This window comes from Panthera leo, chromosome B4, assembly GCF_018350215.1.
Source record: "Panthera leo isolate Ple1 chromosome B4, P.leo_Ple1_pat1.1, whole genome shotgun sequence".
In the NCBI taxonomy this organism is placed as follows: Eukaryota; Metazoa; Chordata; class Mammalia; order Carnivora; family Felidae; genus Panthera; species Panthera leo.
In genome coordinates, this window is record NC_056685.1 from 124,453,907 (window position 1) to 124,473,889 (window position 19,983).

The 19,983-nt window shown below is 38.1% G+C and overlaps 2 protein-coding genes across 5 annotated transcripts in view; one reads left to right on the plus strand and one right to left on the minus strand.

Moving 5' to 3' along the window:
- The window catches only part of WASHC4 (WASH complex subunit 4), a 59,384-nt gene extending 51,636 nt beyond the window's left edge, over window positions 1-7,748 (plus strand). For 2 of the 3 annotated variants that reach the window (XM_042947586.1, XM_042947588.1), the window contains 4 exons: window positions 2,395-2,491; window positions 3,001-3,197; window positions 3,458-3,554; window positions 5,475-7,748. In XM_042947586.1, the coding sequence (XP_042803520.1) occupies window positions 2,395-2,491; window positions 3,001-3,197; window positions 3,458-3,554; window positions 5,475-5,542 (459 nt within the window). In that variant the 3' untranslated portion in view covers window positions 5,543-7,748. The remainder of the gene's footprint in view (window positions 1-2,394; window positions 2,492-3,000; window positions 3,198-3,457; window positions 3,555-5,474) is intronic. The other variant, XM_042947587.1, reaches the window with a different exon arrangement.
- Window positions 7,749-12,763: 5,015 nt separating this feature from the next.
- Window positions 12,764-19,983, minus strand: part of APPL2 (adaptor protein, phosphotyrosine interacting with PH domain and leucine zipper 2) — a 53,872-nt gene continuing 46,652 nt past the window's right edge. Inside the window, exons 18-21 of one of the 2 annotated variants that reach the window (XM_042947590.1) lie at window positions 16,202-16,238; window positions 15,877-16,017; window positions 15,094-15,141; window positions 12,764-13,663 (exon numbers count right to left, since the gene is read on the minus strand). In XM_042947590.1, the coding sequence (XP_042803524.1) occupies window positions 13,637-13,663; window positions 15,094-15,141; window positions 15,877-16,017; window positions 16,202-16,238 (253 nt within the window). In that variant the 3' untranslated portion in view covers window positions 12,764-13,636. Of the gene's footprint in view, window positions 13,878-15,093; window positions 15,142-15,876; window positions 16,018-16,201; window positions 16,239-19,983 lie in introns of both variants that reach the window. The other variant, XM_042947589.1, reaches the window with a different exon arrangement.

A 19,983-nucleotide genomic window follows, 5' to 3' on the forward strand; every position in this document is an offset into this window, starting at 1 on the left:
TATACCCAAAATGATTTTTTTTTAAGTTAATATGTCCATTTTCTTTACAGCAGGAAATGCACATAGACTATATTACTTTCTGGTTGTAGATAAAACTTAAATGTAATCTCCGTGAATATGGCCTAGGAATTTTACTTAACTAGTAAAATTGAGACTTAAGATAGACTTAAAGAATGAGACTTAAGATAGATTTTTATTTGTTTGTAACTGCTAGAAAAATCCTAGTGTGATTTAAAGTGAGTGTACATCAGGCGCCTGGGTGGCTCAGTCGGTTAAGTGTCCAACTCTTGATTTCGGTTTAGGTCGTGATCTCATGGTTTGTGAGTTCAAGCCCCATGTCAGGCTCTGTGCTGATAGCATGGAGGCTGCTTGGGATCCTCCCTCTCTACCCCTCCCCAACTCGTGCTCTCTCTCTCTCAAAATAAACTTTAAATTGAGTGTACATCATTATATATGTATCATATAATCTTCGGGCTGAATTATACCATAATATTGTAAGTGATTAATGTAGACCAACTTTAACTGTTACAATATGAAGTTATTTCTAACACATCTCTTGAAAGTATTACTGTTTAAGGACAACTTCTGTATTCAGTAGTAAATACTAACATCTAGACTAAATTTTGAGTGCTTCCTCATAGTATACAGAGTGTCCACTGCTCTAATTCTATATAGTTGCAACCAAAAAGTAGCTCAAGTTATCCAAAATCACATTATACAAACAGTGGTTGCAGTGCAGAAAATGGAGTTAAGAGATTAGAGAGGCTTATACTAGCAATAGGAGTTACGTTTCCCTAAAGATTTCTATAATAAAACTTTTTTTTAAATTGTAAATGGGTAAGTCTAAAATCTAAATATCACTAAACAAATGTAACCTTTTGGTTACATCTGACTTGGAGAGTAATAAATTTTCATATTGCTGTCTGACTTGTTAACACGTATCCTCTTACATATTACTATTATTATCCTTTGAAAGCAGCAGATGGTTTGTAGACACCTTTTCTTCGTAAATGTTCTCTTACACTGTTTTTTTTTAATATGTTTATTGTTAATGCTCTATCATAATTATATGTCATAACTGTGATGTAGCAGAAGTGTCCATATTCATCTGATAAATACTATCTTTTCATCTTAAGACAGTGTCAAACTGGAGGCAGATTTGTCTTATACTCTGTAACAGTGTAGTTAACTTAGGGTGACTTCTTACCATGTATCTTGAACTTGAAGGACAGCATACTGCAGACATGGTGAACAGCGGTCCGGGAGTTTAAGGAAGAGTGGAGTTGTGCAGGGCAACTGTCAGAATTCTAGGACAAGAAGGACACGAAGTGTAGGACACTCTGCTTGTGCTTGAGTTTATCATTGAATTCTAGAAAGAAGACAAACATAAATGAGATATCAAAAAAAGATTTAACCATTTGTAAAGATTTCACAAATATGTGATTGATTGCCAAGTGAGTTTTACACGCATAAAAGTGAAAGTTGATATTGTTTCCAACAAAATAGGCTGTTATAGTACTTTTCACATGTATCACAATTATTTTTACAGGTCTCTACCCTTCTACAACTGTGCTATCCGTATATAGCCACAAGTGGCTGCTTAAATTTAAGTTAATTAAAATTTTATATGATAAAAAATCTAGTTCCTCAGTTTTGTGAGCCACATTTCAAGTTCTCAGTGGCCATATGTGGCTAGTGGCTTACTGTATTGGATAGTACAGATATACAATATTTCTGTCATTGCTGAGAGTGCTGCTCTAGAGTGTGGACTTTTTGATGGTATTCATTTTTTTATCGTAGTTACTTAATACCTGATAGAAGTTTCAGTAAATCTTTATTGAATAAATGACAAGGTATTTTGTAAGAGCTGAATTTTTAGAAAAGCCTTTTTGGGGGGAATTCATTTCTCCAGATGACTCATTCTTTAACCCAGAATCTGATAAGAAATAGTATTTTAGAATGAATTGGGCAGAAGCAATTCTACCACACATAAGAGCACTTACGCTTTGAAGTAAATAAAGCAGGCCTACTTTTCTGATTCCAGCTTTCACTTAGAGTGTGACTTTGGACAAGTTACTCAGCCTCTAGGCTTCAGTGTTCTCATCTGCAAAATGTTCATAATATTTTATAATGAACCATATACAAGGCACTGTGGTTAGGGTAAGTGGTGATCGAGGGAGGGCTTGTAGTTAGAGGATTTGGAAAGAAGAGCCGTTAAAAGATACTTGTACAGATTGTGATCTCACCAGGGGACTATTTATAGGAGGAAGATGTCTCAAATCAAAAGGACAGGAATCTAGAAGAGTTCCTATTTATGATTTTTGAAATGTTTCCTTTATGAACTAAATTCTGAAGATATTTTAGCCCAGTTGTTTCTCTAATATATCTTTTTAGACCCTCAACTTTGTAGAGCATTCCATTAGCTGCAAGGAGAAATTGAATAAAAAAAACAAAATTGGAGCTGCTTTTACTGATGATGGCTTTGCCATGGGTAAGCTTAATGCAATTGTTTTTCCATTAATTTTATGTTCATTATTACCATGGATTTTAAGAAACATTTGCTTAATAGATCTGTGTGCTCTTTGTAGATTTGTTTTTCGTGAGCAGTGTTTACTCTTTATTTTTTAACTGGGTCATCTGATTAATAATCCTTATCTTCCATCAAGTGTAACTATCATTCGCACCCACCTGGTATTGCTAATCACTTAGTTTCATTAGATGTAATGTTTAGACTTTGTTGGGGTGGTGGCTTTAAGAGTTTTTAGCATTTTGTGTTGAGTTCCCCTGTAGCTTCCTCAGTTGCTGTCAAATAGCAGCGGAAGTTTTTCCCCAACCCTCAGCGTGTTACCTGTAAGTGATTTTCATGCCCATGTTGTTTCTTTTTTTCTTGATTGTCTTATTTTTAGTTCTATATACTTTCACTTTTTTTTTTTTTTAAAGGAGTAGAATACAACTTCTGTACTCATTGTAATTTGGCTTTGGTTTTGCTAATGACTGCAGGTGTGGCTTACATTTTGAAGCTTTTGGATCAGTACCAGGAATTTGACTCACTTCATTGGTTCCAGTCTGTTAGAGAGAAGTACCTGAAGGAGATAAGAGCAGTTGCTAAGCAACAGAATGTGCAGTCAACTAGTCAAGATGAAAAACTGCTACAAACCATGAATCTCACTCAGAAGCGACTGGATGTGTATCTACAGGTAGAGGAGAGTAGTAGTCAAATCTGCTTTGATATTTATGATACCCATTCTTGATATCTGAAAACAAATCCTATAGAAATCTCCATTTAAACAGGATGAATAGTGGTAATAGGTATATTTTAAAAGGAATGGCATTTGGAAGCCATTTGATCCAGATATTAAAAATGGATGGATTACTAAATTCAGTTTCTGTATTTATGATTTCTACAGTTTTTTAGGAATGTTTTCAGCTTTTCCTTTACATGTTTTTATTTACTTAGGAATTTGAATTGCTCTATTTCTCACTGAGCAGTGCAAGAATTTTCTTCAGAGCAGACAAGACTGCAGCTGAAGAAAACCAAGAAAAGAAAGAAAAAGGTCAGTGAGTGGCTTAAATTTGGAAAGACCAGTAAATCTTTCTTTAATAGACACTAATGTCCCATTTTATCTAGTCAGAATTCCAGCTTCCTTTTCTTTTTGGAAAATAATTTAGACCTAGAAATGCCTTTTTTTTTTTTTTTTTTTTTTTGAAGTACAGCCTACATGCATCATTTGTGAATCTGAATAGAAATTTACATAGTTTTTACATTTCATTCTGGAGTGACTTTTTGTTCAGTTTCATCATAATTTAAATAAAATTCAACCAGTTTAGTTTTTTCTTTCACCCTTCAACTTGTGTCAGACAAGAAGGAACAAATTAGGAGGAACACTAGAATGTAGTAGAGCTGCTAACTAGACAAGACTGAGTGAGATGGGGCACATGGCTGAGGAGGTGGCAGATGGTAGGGACCCCATTTCGTATCATGGTGAGCGGCCTCCCGCCCTCCTCCGCAACCAGGCCTTGGAGAATCAGAGTTGACAGTGCAGCCACGAGAACCGATCGTTTTGTCCAGATCGTCTTGTCTGTTGTATTCTTTGTAGGATGATATAAATTGCTTATTATTTCATAGTTAAGGCTGCACATGATACATTTCTCCCCAGTTTAAAATTTAGGAACAATTTTTTCCCTGAAGAATGGTGGTTTCCTTTTTTCTGTTATAGAAATGATGTAATTTAGGTTTTCCTCTGCTCGGTAGCTTAAAGCTTGGTACAGCAGCTGAGTTGAGTTTTCATGTTTTTCCTATATCCTTACTTGTATTTCACAAATCAAGGCATAACATTTACATTTTATAAAATAAGATGTTTTTATTAATCTTGCTTTGTTAAATTTTAAAATACATACATATTTTACACTGAATTTGGGTAGACCACTTATATCAAGTAACCTATTCCCTGATAATGTTGCATAAATTAAATATGTTAATAATTAGCATACAGAAGCTTTTTTGGAATCTAATAATTGTGTGCTTGAAAGTGATTTCACGCTGTTACCTGGAAGATACTCAGTATTTATTACGTGAAAATATGTATATATTCTGTTTGGGTCCCTTTCCAAGGCTAAAGTAAATTGAAAGACTTTGAGTGAATTTGATCTAAATTGTGAAGAAACTCAGTTATTGCTTAGGTTCTGCTCAGGCATTTCATGCGAGAATCTTGTCTCCAGCCAAGCTTATACTTACTTTAAGGCCTAAAACATTAAGGCAGAACAAACAAACCTTTTGGTCTCAGTGGAAGTCCTTGCTCTGGATTGTTCTTAAGGAACTCACTGTGATTCTGGTTGATGCGTCTCACCCACATCAACCACCGAGGTGGTTCTTCTGTTGCAAAACTCTGTCTTGGCTAAAGGTTGCTCAGATATGTAGTCAGAGTTGCAGGGTACATGAGATAGTTTTCCTCTGTTAATGAAATGTGTGCATGTGGTATTTCATACACAAAGAGGAATTCATTTTATCACAATCATAATAAAAAGCTGCTTTAAAAAATGAATTACAAACACAGATGGAAAGCTACTTATTCTGGACAATCTTATATGTGAATTTGCAGTAATGTCTCTGGCAATAACAGCAGTGCACTATAATAGTGATTTCTTGGCCTGGCTGGGGGAACCGGCTGAGGGGCAGCATGCCTTCAAACGCGCCAGGTGAAACTCCACGTGGCCCACATGCAGTTCTGAACTCTCACAAGTCTACACCCCTATTAAGTACCAGTCAGAACGTTCCCTTTGCAAAATTTAGCTCAGATTTCTAAAAAATTAAGGTAACTAAACTACATATACATTGTAATATTAGAGAACTATTTGGTAGATGCACATTTTCTTAATTTGAAATTTAGCAGGTAGCTCTTCTCAATTTTTACTTAATTCATTTTTTTAAAAATGAATATACATCTGTCCATTGTTGTTTTCACCCACACTTCCAGAAGAGACCAAAACAAGCAATGGAGACCTGTCCGACAGCACTGTGTCTGCAGATCCTGTTGTCAAATGATACCGATGGTATGCGTTGCCCCTCAGAAGTCATCAGAATTTTGTCAGTACTGTTGCCAGTGATATGGATGTTAGCAAGCTAATGGTGAAGTGTTTCCTGGGCCACATCTCTGGTAACAGGTAGATGTTGCAACTCTTTAAGGCGGTGCTGCTGAGTCCATTCTTCTTCCGAAGGCTCAATCTTCTTTCTAAAGGTTGAGAATGAGATTTTCAGTTGGGTTTTTGCCTGGACTTGAGGCTAGCAGATGTGCCTGGGGAGTGTTGTTTGAAGTGAAGCTGTAGAAGGGCCAAACCAAATTCCTAAACTGCCGCCTCAGATCTCTTAACAATCTACGTGAGGGTTTAAAACTTGTGTTTGCATATTTGATCCATATTTGCTTCAGTCATTGGAAACTCAGTGCGTATCCTCTGTACAGCCAGCAAATACATGTTTAAACAAAGTGAATTAAGTCTGAAATTTATGAGGCATACATATCGACATTGTTATAACAGACATACAGAAAGATGGCTTTGATACAGGTGAGGCACAAGTGTGCTATGTAGCTTTTATGTACAGTATAAAACTGGTTCATTGTTAATTTCATGTGACTCACAAGAGCTGTTCAGGTCTTTGATAAGACATTTTATAACTAGTTTACATCGCTTTGGGAACATGTAACCTCCAACAACTGCTTTAAATTCAAGATTTACTTAATACTCAAGATGAAAGAAAATTCAGAGAAAGCCATAGAGTCCTGCTTGAAACTTCACTTTTGGTTGAAGGCACTACGTGTTATCAGAGAAAGTTGTATGGATTTTTATTTCTACATCCAAACTCAGGTTTCTTCTACATTAGGTTGAATTAAAGTCTTGGTGATGGTTTGGGCAGACTTTTTCTTTAAACCAAGTATAATCTAAGACATCAGATTAAGCACTGTGCAGGCTTTTTAAAAATTACCACTGTGAGAATAAAGTTCTAATAAATCATTTACTGATTTGAAAAGTACAGTAAGATTTTGAGTAAATTTAGTTCCTGGCAGGCTACAAGCTTTATTTTTGTAAAGATTACATCAGTTGATAATTAAATGGTTAATCATGGCCTATATAATCTTTGAATATAATACAGTGATACTTTTACAACGAAAACAAAGTTTAAAACTGTACACATAATAACATCATTTGGTAAACACTTGATTTTTCCATTGCACTTGCCTATTAAGTATTTCTTTGGGTATATCCTGCAAGTAATTCTAATGTTTGATTTCCAGCTTTTGGAACAGGTGTACAATGCCCTATCTGTATGCATTGATTACTGGCAGGGTAACTTTCCCAGCCCAAGATAAACACTTCCACTGTTCAAAGTCAGAAGAAACAAAATAGGTAGGAAATGTTTTTTGTTTATTATGTAAACATGACTTTCAGAATATGAACAATGGGTGGATTAAAGGCATTTAATATCTGTAATTCATACTAACTGTAGAAATGGCCCTAAAGCATGCTGCATAATTAGTAATTTATATTTTCATTATTGTAAATGTTTATATTAATGATCTTTTGATTGTATCAAATTTGTCACCATTTCATAGCAACAATATTATTCTTTTTTTTTTTTTTCTCTCTGACTTCCCTAAAACAATCTCCATTTTTCATAGGGGTAGAAATTGTAATTGGAAGAGAATCTGAGGTCTCTGTTCATTATCCCCACATATATCATTTATGATCGATCTTACAAATACTCTATAGAGTTTATATGCTGACACCATGGATACCTACAGTTGAGAAGAAAGTGATTATTATTTTGCCATTAGCTCAAAATAATGTCACTGTAATCTGGATAAACTACACATATTTGAAATAAAATCTCTGAAAAGATTAAGCATATTTAAATGCTATTAAAGTGCAGAGCAATAGGGCTTGAGTGTTTCACACCTAAGTTAATATATGCATTTGGATGATGTTTTCTTTGCTTAACATATTAATGTTAAATTTTTTTTTTTTGGACATACTGTAGTTTAAAATTAGTGTGAGCATTTGTTGTAAATTCACAAACTCAATAATGTTCAAATTCTCAGGAATTAAGGACTAACCATAACTTTGTCAGTTCTAATTAAGTTTTGTAAAAGATGGCAAGTTTGTTACCTCACTTGAGTGGGGCTTCCCCCTACCCTAATTCTAAGAGAATATAATATGTATAATAAAACATTAATAAATATAATTTCAAAAATTTACTTCCCCTGGATGCTTATGTTCAAAATTGAATGTCTTAAACCAGTACTTCTTAACATTAACCTTTTTGGAATCCCCTTTAATAGAATATAGGGAATCTGTCTTTAAAAAAATACTTGCATGCACATAGGCAAAACATTTCAAGTATAAAATTGGTATTGGCTCCTTTCCATGCAACCCAGGTGAAGAACTTTTCTTTTTCTCTTTGTACGTTCTTGATCTAATCCTTGTTGTTTTCAAATAAAAAGAACCCATGTGAATGTTTACTTTCAAATCCTAATCCTGGGAAGGGATCCTTGGTTTACAGTGTTTAATGTTAGAAATAACTCTAGTGCCATTTGCAAACATGAGTTTAACTGAAACAGTAACAATAAATGAGAGCCTTTTAAATATTACACTGGAGACAGGAGACACATGCCTTTTAAATACAGCTGACCCTTGAACGGCATGGTGTTTAAACTGTGTGGTGGGGGGTGGGAAGAGTGTGCCTGGGTGGCTCAGTCAGTTATGTGTCTGACTCCTGATCTGGCTCAGATCATGATCCCAAGGTCGTGAGATTGAGCCCCGCCTCAGGCTCTGCGCTGGGTGTGGAGCCTGCTTAAGATTCTTTCTCTCCCTCTCTTTATGCCTCTTCCCCACTCACGCTCCCTTTCTCAAAAATAAAAATAAACTGTGCGGGTCCACTTATATGTGACTTTTAAAAAGAAATCCAATATAGTTCTGTAAATGTTAGTTTCCTTATGATTTTAATAGCATTTTTTCTCTAGCTTAGTTTTTTTTTTTTTTTTAATGTTTATTTAGAGAGAGAGTGGGGCAAAGGCAGAGAGAGAATCCTAAGCAGGTTCTGCACTGCCAGCATAGAGCCCAACGTGGGGCTCGATCTCATGAACCGTGAGATCATGACCTGAGCAGAGATCAAGAATCAGATGCTACAGTGTGGAGGTTCCTCAAAAAATTAAAAATAGAACTACCCTAAGACCCAGCAATAATTCTACTAGGAATTTACCCAAGGGATACCGGAGTGCTAATGCATAGGGGCACATGTACCCCAATGTTTATAGCAGCACTTTCAACAATAGCCAAATTATGGAAAGAGCCTAAATGTCATCAACTGATGAATGGGTAAAGAAGATGCGGTTTATATCTATGATGGAATAGTACTTGGCGATGAGAAGGAATGAAATCCTGCCATTTGCAACAATGTGGATGGAACTGGAAGGTATTACGCTGAGTGAAATAAGTCAGAGAAGGACAGATATCATATGTTTTCATTCATATGTGGATCTTGAGAAACTTAGAAGACCATGGGGGAGGGGAAGGGGAAAAATAGTTGGAGGGAGGCAAACCACAAGGGACTCTTAAATACAGAGAACAATCTGAGGCTGGACGACGGGGGTGGGGGAGAGGGAAAATAGGTGATGGGCATTGAGGAGGGCACTTGTTGGGATGAGCACTGTATGTTGTATGGAAGCCAATTTGACAATAAATTATATTAAAAAAAAAAATCAGACGCTTAACTGACTGGGCCACCCAGGCGCCCCTGTTAGCTTAGTTTATTGTAAGAATACGCTATATTATCCAAGTAACATCTATAATATGCGTTCATTATGAGGTTTCCAGTCAGCGGCAGGCTCTTAGTTTAAGTTTTTGGGGAGTCAAAAGTTACATGCAGAGTTTTGATTGTGCCAGGAGTTGGTGCCCCTCACCTCTGTGTTGTTCAAGGATCGGCTGTACTACACTGGAGAAACTTTCCTTGGTAAAGTCTGATTACTGCTCCTTTTCTTTCCAGAGGCAGTAGTGGGAAGATTGTGGGAAAGATGGGGTAGCACCATCACATACATCATCATGTTACTTGTTGATGCTGGGTTGGCTAAATGGAAAAAGATTTTAACTAATTTTAATAATTTTATGGGGTTTTTTTTCCAGCTAAAGTCTGCGAAAGTTCCATACTGATGGTATTCTTTTTAAGAAAGTTTTAATGCTACAATTTTAACAGAGGTTTTTTAGATGTTAGGAAGAATTTAACACATTAGAGATTTCCGCTAAAAAGAATCTGGAATATGTGGAAATCTTTAAAGTGAATATCATGCAGTGAACTCAGATGGTGATGGCAAAGTTAGGGCTTACTTTGATACAAAAAGTTCTTATATATAGTGTATAAGAACTCAGTTTAGGAAAATATATGGATACTTGTTGGCCTCTCTTAGTGTAAAACCTAATTTATCAGATAATCCAGTTCCCATTAGTGGAGTTACACTCTGCAAAGGAGAGGAATTCATCTCCTGATCAGTGTAGAGATGATGTCATAATTCTGGGATCATCTTTAGAGACTATGCACTGTAGGGGCGCCTGGGTGGCTCAGTCGGTTAAGCGTCCGACTTCAGGTCATGATCTTACGGTTTGTGAGTTTGAGCCCTGCATTTGGCTCTGTGCTGACAGCACACAGCCTGGAGCCTGCTTCACATTCTGTGTCTCCCTCTCTCTTGGCCTCTCTCCTGCTCATGTTCTCTCTTTCAAAAATTACCATAAAAAAAAAAATTTAAAGACTATGCATTCTGTAATGTATGCAAGATCTTTGTGTAGTGAAACATTCTTTAGTAATGCCCTCATTATCATTAAAGTGAGGGGGAAAGTTAATACTTTATATCAAGAAGCACGTATCTGTATTAGTATTACAGCATTTAATCATTTTAGAATCCACAAAATGCAACAGGGCATTAGAGATGTACTTCAAGGTGGTATAATTACTGCATATCAGAATAATTTTCAAAGGTTTATGTACCTAATGAGAGAACCATTTGGTGATTGCTGTGTGGTTTCTCTGTGCTGTGTATGTCACAGAGCAGTTAGAAGCATAGACTGTGGAGCCAGACTGTGATTTGAAGCCTGCCAGCAGCTTACTTAACCTCTCTGTGCTTCATTTTCTCAGGCACAAAATGGCCTAATGATACAGAGCTTGTAGATTGAGGACTGACTTTTGTGTAAAGCACTTTATATATTAGGAAACAGTAACTACTGTGAACACTAGCTAATATGATGACTCCTAGGCAGAAATGCACTTGGCATATAGTTGTTAGCTTTACTATTACTCTCTCAGGTGGAAAAGTTGGAAGATAAACAGTATGTGACTCTGAGTGGGTCTCATAAAAATTATGCCTGTTTACATGGCCCAGCTAAGTGCAGACAATGGAAGAGAAGTCCTGCACTTCCCCAAACAGTCTGACAGCTAAACAACCAGAGGCAGTGCTGGGAAATGAAAACCGGTGAGAATAGCTGGCTAATAAAGGGTCCCCTTTTCTCCCCTCCCACCTTTCATTTACATGGCACTTGATAATTTTTCATAGTGCTTTCATTTGGGGAATTTAAAGGGCAACCTTCTAAAGTTTAACATTTTAAAATCTATGACCCATGCACAAGAGTGTATGATATGTGTGTACTGAATCAAGAATAAAACAGGACGTTTGGGTAGCCACCGTACCGTGTAGGTTAAAAGCCTGTTGCTCCTGCCTGAGATGTTCCATCGTTCTTCCTCGGATCGCCGCTCCCTTTTCCACTCCGGAGGAAACACAACGCAGAATTTTGGGGTAACTATGCCTTGCTTTTCTCTAGTGTTACAACCTATCTGTAGTTTTCTAAATAACACGGTGGTGGTTTGCAGGTTTTTAAAAAATTAATATAAATGGATTCTTACTGTATATGACTTGTCTCTTTTGAAATTCATCCATGATGATGCACATACCTGTAGTCCATTTAGTTTTCCTTCTTTAGTATTGTTACACAAATACACAGATCTGTTTTGCTGATGACATGTGGGTCACTTCCAAATTTGGGATGGTACGAACAGGGCTACTGGCTGCACGCATCTCTGTGTACCTGTGTTCAGAGTTTCTCCAGAGTTCTACTCGCAAGTGAATCTGTTAGGCCATCTACAGGTGCAACGGATACAACGCCAGACTTGTCCCGTCCCAGCAGCGGAGGAGCCTCGTCGTGCCCATCCCAGCAGCTATGTTTCTACAGTCTGGTGTGTATATAATATCCCAGTGGGTTTAATTTGTATTTATTGTATCAATTTTGTATATTTCTATTTAAGAACCCCTTTTATTTTTTATTCTGTGAAATGCCCTTATGACTTTATTTTCAATTTTTTCTAATTGCAGGAATATTTTACATATTCTGGATACTAATATTTTGTGGGTCATCTGTGCTTAATATGTGCAGTTCATTTTGTGTTTTCATTCTGTGGTTTTTTCAATGAAGTTAGTTTTAATGGGCTTCAGTCTTTTTTTCCTATGATTTGCATACTTTGTGGCTTAGGCAAGCCGCATATTTTTGAAATATGAAAAAATTAGGAAATGAAAGAAATTGATTTTAGTTTCTAACAATATTGTTTATGACTAGTTTCTTCCCTCCCACCCTGAACAATTCGAAGAAAAGGAAATTCAGGGGACTGTGGCTCTTGCAGCCTACCGGAGGACTTACCGGTTTAATACAGTTATGATACACAAATTTTTGTAAGGCATTCGCTAACACCATACTAATAATTTCATGGTATATCTCATGCTGGCTTAGTCTCTGAGGCTCACATTATAGAAGTGGACTCTGATACCCCTGTAACATTAAGTTTGGATTACAAAAGTTGTTTTATTAATCCACCATTTTGGGAGCTGTGGTGGCTCAGTCAGTTGAGCATCCCACCTCTTGATTTCAGCTTAGGTCATTGTCTCATGGTCATGAGATTGAGCCACACTGAGTGCAGGGCCTGCTTAGGATTCTCTCTCTCTCCCCCCCCTCCTTCCCCATGCTCTCTCTCCCTCAAAAAAAAAAAAAAACAAAAACTTGGTACTGAGATCACATTGTTCAACCAGTGTTGAATAGAGGTATTTGATAGGGCATAATGAAATCACAGCAGAGGGGGGGAATGTACTGAGGTTTTGGAAATGAACAGCTGAAGCCACAGAACTAACTTTAGTTTTCTTCCAGGGATGTTCTAGAAAATAACCACAAAAAGCAAAAGAAAGAAACAGAATGGTAGTTTTTATTTGCTAGCATTTGTTGCTAGGTTAATTTATTACAAAGACAACGGTATTCTGTTGAAATTGGTTATAATTAAACACATGGTGCCAATTCAAGATCATCATACTTCATAGGTAGGGGTGGAATAGGATTTTTATACCAAGCCCCGCAACCAGCCGTGCTTTCATTCAAGTGAGTTTTAAAATTAATTGGTCCCTTCCTTGAGGAGGGTCTGGCTCAGAAGAATCAGGAACTGGTAGAGCTTCACACGGTCTATAGTGATCCACCACTAAAACCATACCTGAAGGACCGTAAACTTCTGAATGCTGGTTCATCAAGGTTCCCATGTAAAACTGAACATCTTGTGTGGTGCTCGTCTGCTACTCTTTTTATTGCATGATGTCTGAGAAAAATGATCACAACTAGACCTGCATTTTTGCTAACGCTCAGGCCCTCCAAGCGGGGCTCGCCACCTAACTGCACAAACTGATGCTGGTAGGTCCGACTGTGAGACAAGCCTGATTATAAATACACAACTTTCAGAATGACAGGCACTTAAAGCTCATTAAGGAAAATATAAAAATAGATTATATTAATAGGAAATATTTAGTGTTTATCAAATTATAAATCTAGGCTTTTACCATTTTTTAAAAAGGGTACTTGGAGACTAAAGAGATGACATTTGAATAAAGTGAACAATGCATTTTTTCAGTAACTTTCATTCTGAGCGCTGAACAGTACAATCTAAGAAGACGACTTACCACAAAGCACCTAAAGTAACATTTGTAGATGGGTAGGAATGTTGTCAACCATTTCTCACTGTTTCCCTCCCAAGTCTCAGTATCAAGGCATCAAGAGTACATTCCACAAGCGATTGTCAGCGTTCTGAAACCAGGTCGTGGGCCTGTATGTCAGAGAAGTTGAAAACCCTTAAGGAGGTAGCTCTCCTTCCTGGGTGCTCTTTCCCCAAAGGCCCAAGAGAGTTATGCTTCAGATTCTGCGCCTCTGTTTTCATTTGGACTTCCATCATTGTCATCTGGTTGATCGTTTAACAGTACATATTTTCCATCATTGGTTAGTGGTATGGACAGCATTAATTGAGCCAATGCTTCTGGATCCTGAAGTTATGAGAGTTTAAGAAGGAGAAAAGAAAACGCTTAAAATGCACTTAAAACCCCTATGGCATGGCTTTCAGTATTCTGTAATCTAGCTTCTTTCCCTCCAGGATCTATATGTGCCTTCAGGTGAGTCTCCTTGCTTCTCTGAAAAAGCTCAATTGCATTTTACTTCTAGACTCTAGGCCAAGGTTTTGCTCTTAGCCAAAATGTCATTCACTTAGCCAAATCATAATCGTCTTCCCACAAAGAGTCCAGAGAAGAACTTCCTTTATAATACCTTTGTCTTCTAGATCACTAACTCCTTCCTCTTTCCCTATAAACCAAGAGTTGGCAAACTATGGCCACCTGGCTCACTGTTTTTATAAATGAAGTTTCACTGGAACACAGCCATTCATTTATATACTATATATGGCTGCTGGAACAATAGCTGAGTTGAGTAGTTGCAACAAATATAAGCCTAAGAGGTTTCCTGTCTTGCTCTTTACAGAAGTTGATCCCTGATCAATACCATAAAATACTAACTTGCACTGCTTGCTACCATTTCATGTATACTGGTCTTAGTCCTCCTGCCCTCCCCCAACATTAGGAAAGCTAATACGGTACTCAGTAGCTATATGTTACTGTTTAAAAATCCAGTTCATCCTCAAATTAGCTACATTCAAGCTGCCTATTGAACAGTACAGACACAGGTCATTTCCATTATTGCAGAAGTTCTACTGAACGAGAAGCCTCCTGGGGCAGGAACCGTATCTGTCTTGCTCACTGGTAGAATTCTAAGATTTTTCTTGTACAAACTTGGCTCTCAGAAGTCTGTGGGGTGAGTGAAAGATTGTAAGCTGCTGAGATACAGGGAGGTCTGGGAATCGTCACGTCTAGTACATTTCCAGCTTGATGTCTGTCTGTGACCGCTCAGAGGAGCAAGGCCTTCGAGTACATACTTACAGTTTCTACCATCTTAATTTGAAAGACAGAATATCTAGCCAACAACAGCAAGCAAAAAAGTGATAACGCAGGAAGCAGTGATATTTATTAAGAACTCCACATGTGTTAACCGGTGACTGTGGCCCCAGCCAGTCTGGTGGTTAGAATGCTTCAAAGGAAATCTCAAGTTTGGCCACAGTGTCCGGCGAACATCATTCCTCTTTTTGAGAGAGATCTTAGTATGTCTATAGATCTTTTGAGTAGTTGTTAAAACCAGCACTAAAATGTACCTTACCTTCTGAACCGCAATGATTTCTTTTCCCAAATTAATAGCATAACATATCTGTAAGACAAGAAAAGCAGTGTTGGGCAAAGGCAGAAAGCGGTAAGGGATTTTAGGAAAAATGTGGTTATGGAAGTACAACGAGGTCACTGCTCATGTCGGTGTGGGGACAGAGGACCTGGCTGTTAAGAAGTTCATCGCACGGGGCTCTGAACAGTAGAGGCCACCTGTCCTGGTCTCCGGTTGCCAATCTGTGCAGAGCAACGATATCCAGGGTAAGTGGCAACTGAAATTATCCCAGTGCTTAACATTCTTAACGGAATACTTTCCTCCTTTCTCTCTCAATCACATTCTGCCACTGTGTGTTCGCGCGCAGTGGCAAAAAGATACTTGCTGAAGAGTTGATTAACTTTAATTCCAAGTAGCAAATACGGTCACAAAAATTTTCATACTATATGAGAACAGTTTCCTGCTGTCTGCTTCCTTCGTTTGCTCTGAGACTAGATTTTCTCCATTGTAACTTCTTTCATTTTTAAAAAAGAAACTTGAAGGCAACTGCTTTTCCCATTTCATCTCACCATTAACATTCTTCCTCATCACTGTTTAGAATGGCACGCATTTCCAAGGGAAAATTTATTCCAGTCGTTTCTTTCAGTGGGGCCTTCCTAGAGGTATTCTCTAAACTCCTCAATGGGGGCGCAAAGAATAGTCAACTAAACTCCCACGGGGTGGTGCAAAACCCCTTTAAATATCTTTGGACAGAGATATGGAATCTTAAGATGAAAAAAAATAGACCTTTTCGCCTTCTGAGTTGCTTTCAAAAACGTATGTACTCAGAGACTGTCCACCTGTGGATTCGGGCGTGCGGACCACAAAGCCGACTAGTCTCTTGTTTTCTTGATGGGCAGCAAACTGGGTGATGCTGGTGAGTTCAAACTGGAAATAACAGGAATAGACAACATCACATAACTGGAATTAAAAACAGACAATCATTCTCCACGGACAGCGTCACGAAAAAAGTGCACTATGAGTGACAGCTGTTAAATTTGGCAAAATCTATAAAGTGCCTACTTTGAATTAAGGAATAACTACTAAAATTAGCGTGCATGGAGGTACTTACATTGGCCCTTGTTACTTGAGTCTGAGGATCTATCAACCTGAAATTTTAAGACACGCGTTATATTACACATGTTGGAGAAACCTGTATTCTTAGAAGAGTCTAGAAGTTCAGAATGAAATCACACAAATGCCCTTCAAATATGAAACTATAAGGCCCGGCCGCAGCAAGGCGAGATGGCTCCATGGGACTGTCCAGAGGGAGCATGCGCCATGGGTCTGCCTGTGCTGAACCCCATGTAGTTGAAGCTCCGGGAACAGCTTTATGGAAGACTGTAACAACTGGAGACTTTCACATTTCAGTGCTTATCCAAAGGGGCAGCATTAGAATTCTTCACAGTTCTGATGTAGAATATAGATCATATTCTGTACAGCCTACTTCTCAGAAGACATTTACTGACTATGGTCTTTTCCTTGAAGTCTAACTTTTTTCCCCTAAATATGGGGTGGGGTGAGAAAACAGTCAACAGATTTTAGCAAAACTATTCTGTGTCAGTTTGGGTGTGGGGGAACACGGTCTTTTAAGAAGGTATATTCTAGGGGTGCCTGGGTGGCTCAGTTGGTTGTCAGGCTCTTCAACACTAGCTCAGGTCATGATGCCAGAGTCATGGGATTGAACCCCGCATTGGGCTCCGGGCTGGGCCTGGAACCTGCCTGAGATGCTCTCTCCCTCTCTCTGCCCCTCCCCACTCACACGCCTGCTTGCTCTCTCAAAAAGCAAAACAAAACAAGACAAAAAAGGAAAACTTCTGTCCTATTTATAGAAGGAATAGCACATATTCTTTCTCCCCTTCCCCTCTCTCCTGCTCATGCTCAAAAATAAAAAAAATTTTAATTAAAAAAGAAGGTATTCTAGATGTATTCTTTAACAAAACTTTAAGCAGCATCTAATAACCAGGCTGATGTATCTGCAAAGTACACTGCATTAGAGAATCTATTGCTGTCATACATACATATAAATTTCTACTTTCTAAACATGGTATTATTTATTGATTTGCTATAAATTCTGTGGGCGAAAGCAAAAAATCTATTCTCGGTCTTAAAAAAATGGTTAGTATTCCATTTATATGAAATGTCCCAAACAGGCAAATACATACACACAGAATATTAGTGTTTCGTGGCTGTATGGGGGGGGGGGTGGTTAAGAAAAGGGAATGAGGGCTCACGGGTATGGGTTTTCTCTGGGGATGATGAAAATACTCGAAAACTGTGGTAACTAATGGTTGCACAACTCTGAATATACTGAAAACACTTCAGATGGGCGAGCTGTATGGGAAGTTAGATCTCAGGAAAGCGGTCATCCCCCCCAGAAAGGCTGCGGTTGGAAATACGTGCTGTTCAAGTATGGGCCTCACCACAGTCAGAGGGCTCTGGGCTGGCTGCTCGACTGTGCCCTTGTGTAAGTCACCCTGACGCTTCCAGACTCGTGTGTAAAAGTGGGAAAAGGACCCCACTTCAAAGAGGTGGTTAAGACAGTAAGAAAATGTGTATGGAATTTTACACATTTACAAGCTAAATACATGTTTTCTTCATGTCCCTATTAATTTGTATGAATTTAAAGATTTAAAAAATATACCTCATAAACGGTCTCCCTCAAGTAAAGTTTCTTAGGTATTTTGTAAAACTTTTCCCTAAATGTGAACTTAAAACATGCATATTTTGTGAGTAACTTAAAAGGTTGCTATCTTAAACAGGTAATACGGACTTGCCTAAGATCTGATTTTCAGAGCACCTGGCTGGCTCAGTCAAGCGTCCAACTTCAGCTCAGGTCATGATCTCATGGTTCAGGAGTTCGAGCCCTGCACGGGGCTCTGTGCTGACATCTCAGAGACCGGAGGCTGTTTTGGATCCTGTGTTTCCCTCTCTGCCCCTCTCTCCCTCCCTCTCTCTCTCAAAAATAAACATTAAAAAAAAGATCTGATTTTCTGTGGGACTTCTCATTTGTCTCAAAACATGAATTCCAATGCAGGGATCTGTGTGTGGAAACTGTGGTGAAATATACCTAACATAAAATGGACTACTGCAGACTAATGGACTATTTAGTACATTTACCACACTGTACAACCATTACCACTGCCTGGTTCCAAACATCTTCATCACCTCAAAAGGAAGCTACACACCCATCAGACAGTCACTTCCATTCTTTCTCCTCTTAGCTTCTGGCAACCACTAACCTGCTTTCCATCCTGGACACTTCAGATACAGGATCAAACAAAATGGCTGACATCTTCCACCGAGCATGTTTTCAGGGTTCGAGAATGTTGTACCACACATCAGGACGTCATTTCTCTTTAAGGCTGGCTCCTACTCTGCTGTGTTAAATACCCCATCTTGTCTATCAATTTGTTGATGGAGTTGGGATTGTTTCCACTCTTTGGCTACCGTGAACCACGAACATTCGTGTAAACTTGGTTATCTGAACAGTTTTCAATTCTTCCGGCTGTCTACCACGGCTGGCAATCTACATTTAACTCCCAGAGAAGCTGCCGAACCATTTCCCACAGTGGCTGAACGGTTTTAACTATTCCCACCGGCAGCGGATTCCAATTTTTTCACACCCTACCTTTTCCTTTTTATTACAGCCATCTAAGTGAGCTGAAGCGATATCTCACTGTGGACTTGATGTGCATTTCTCTAATAACGAGTGACACTGGGCATCTTTTCACATGTGCTTGTTGGCCATTTGTAGATCTCCCCTGGAGAAATGTCTACTCAGGTCCTTGGTCCATTTTTTTGGTTTTTGGTCTTTTTGTTGATTCTTATAAGAGTTCTTTATATATTCTGAACATATAGCTTTATTAGATACATGATTTGCAAATATTTTCTCCCGTTCTGTGGGCTTTGTACTTTGATAGTGTTCGTTTGATGTACTGTGATTTTTCACAATGCTTTTACATATATTTACTCTGTTCTTATTGGTGGAGATTACAGGAACGATGAGCCAATGCCTATAAAGGGTGCAGGGCATGCTTGGAGAAAAGCTTTAAATAAAGTTTTATTCATAAGAAACTTACTCTCAGTAGAAGGTGTATAATGAAACGAAAAAGACTGGTTTTAATGAATGGAAGAAACTATATTCTGACTTTAACAAAGTCCTATTTAACTTTTTGAAGCTAACATTTACTGAGCACTTATGCCAGTTGTGGTTGTATACATGTTTGATGTGCATTAACTCATGTAGTCTTTGTGTCAGCCCTATGCAGCGTGGATACAGTTATTTTCATCTCCTAGCCCAAGAAGCTGATGCACAGAGGTTAAACTCGCCCAGGTCATATAACTAATGAAGGCCAAAGCCAGGGATAAACGTAGACATTCTGCCTCCAAAGCAGTGCCTGTGATCTCACAGGAATAAAATGTAAACCTCATATACATGATCTGAAATTTTCTAGCAGTCACATCAAAAAGAGTGAAATAGATTAAATAAAGTATATCAAGTTAATGTCACCTAACAGATCTAAAATACTACCAGGATATGTTATTAATATAAAAATTAATGGCATATTTTGCCTTCTTTTTGGGGGTTAGTATGAGACCTTAGAAGCTTGCTATATGTATTTTACACTTAGAACATTTTAACTCAGACTGTCATTCCGTTTCAAGTGCTACATGTGAGTCCAGTATTGGATGGTGAAACTTCATAAAGCCTGTGCTAACCATGGCTTGACGGTCCTTTGCCGTCACTCATACAGATCTTATTACCTAAAACTCCAAATCACGTAGTTAACATCACTTGACTTATTTTCATCCCAACAAATATTAATCAGATTTTACTTGTGGTGGTCTAAT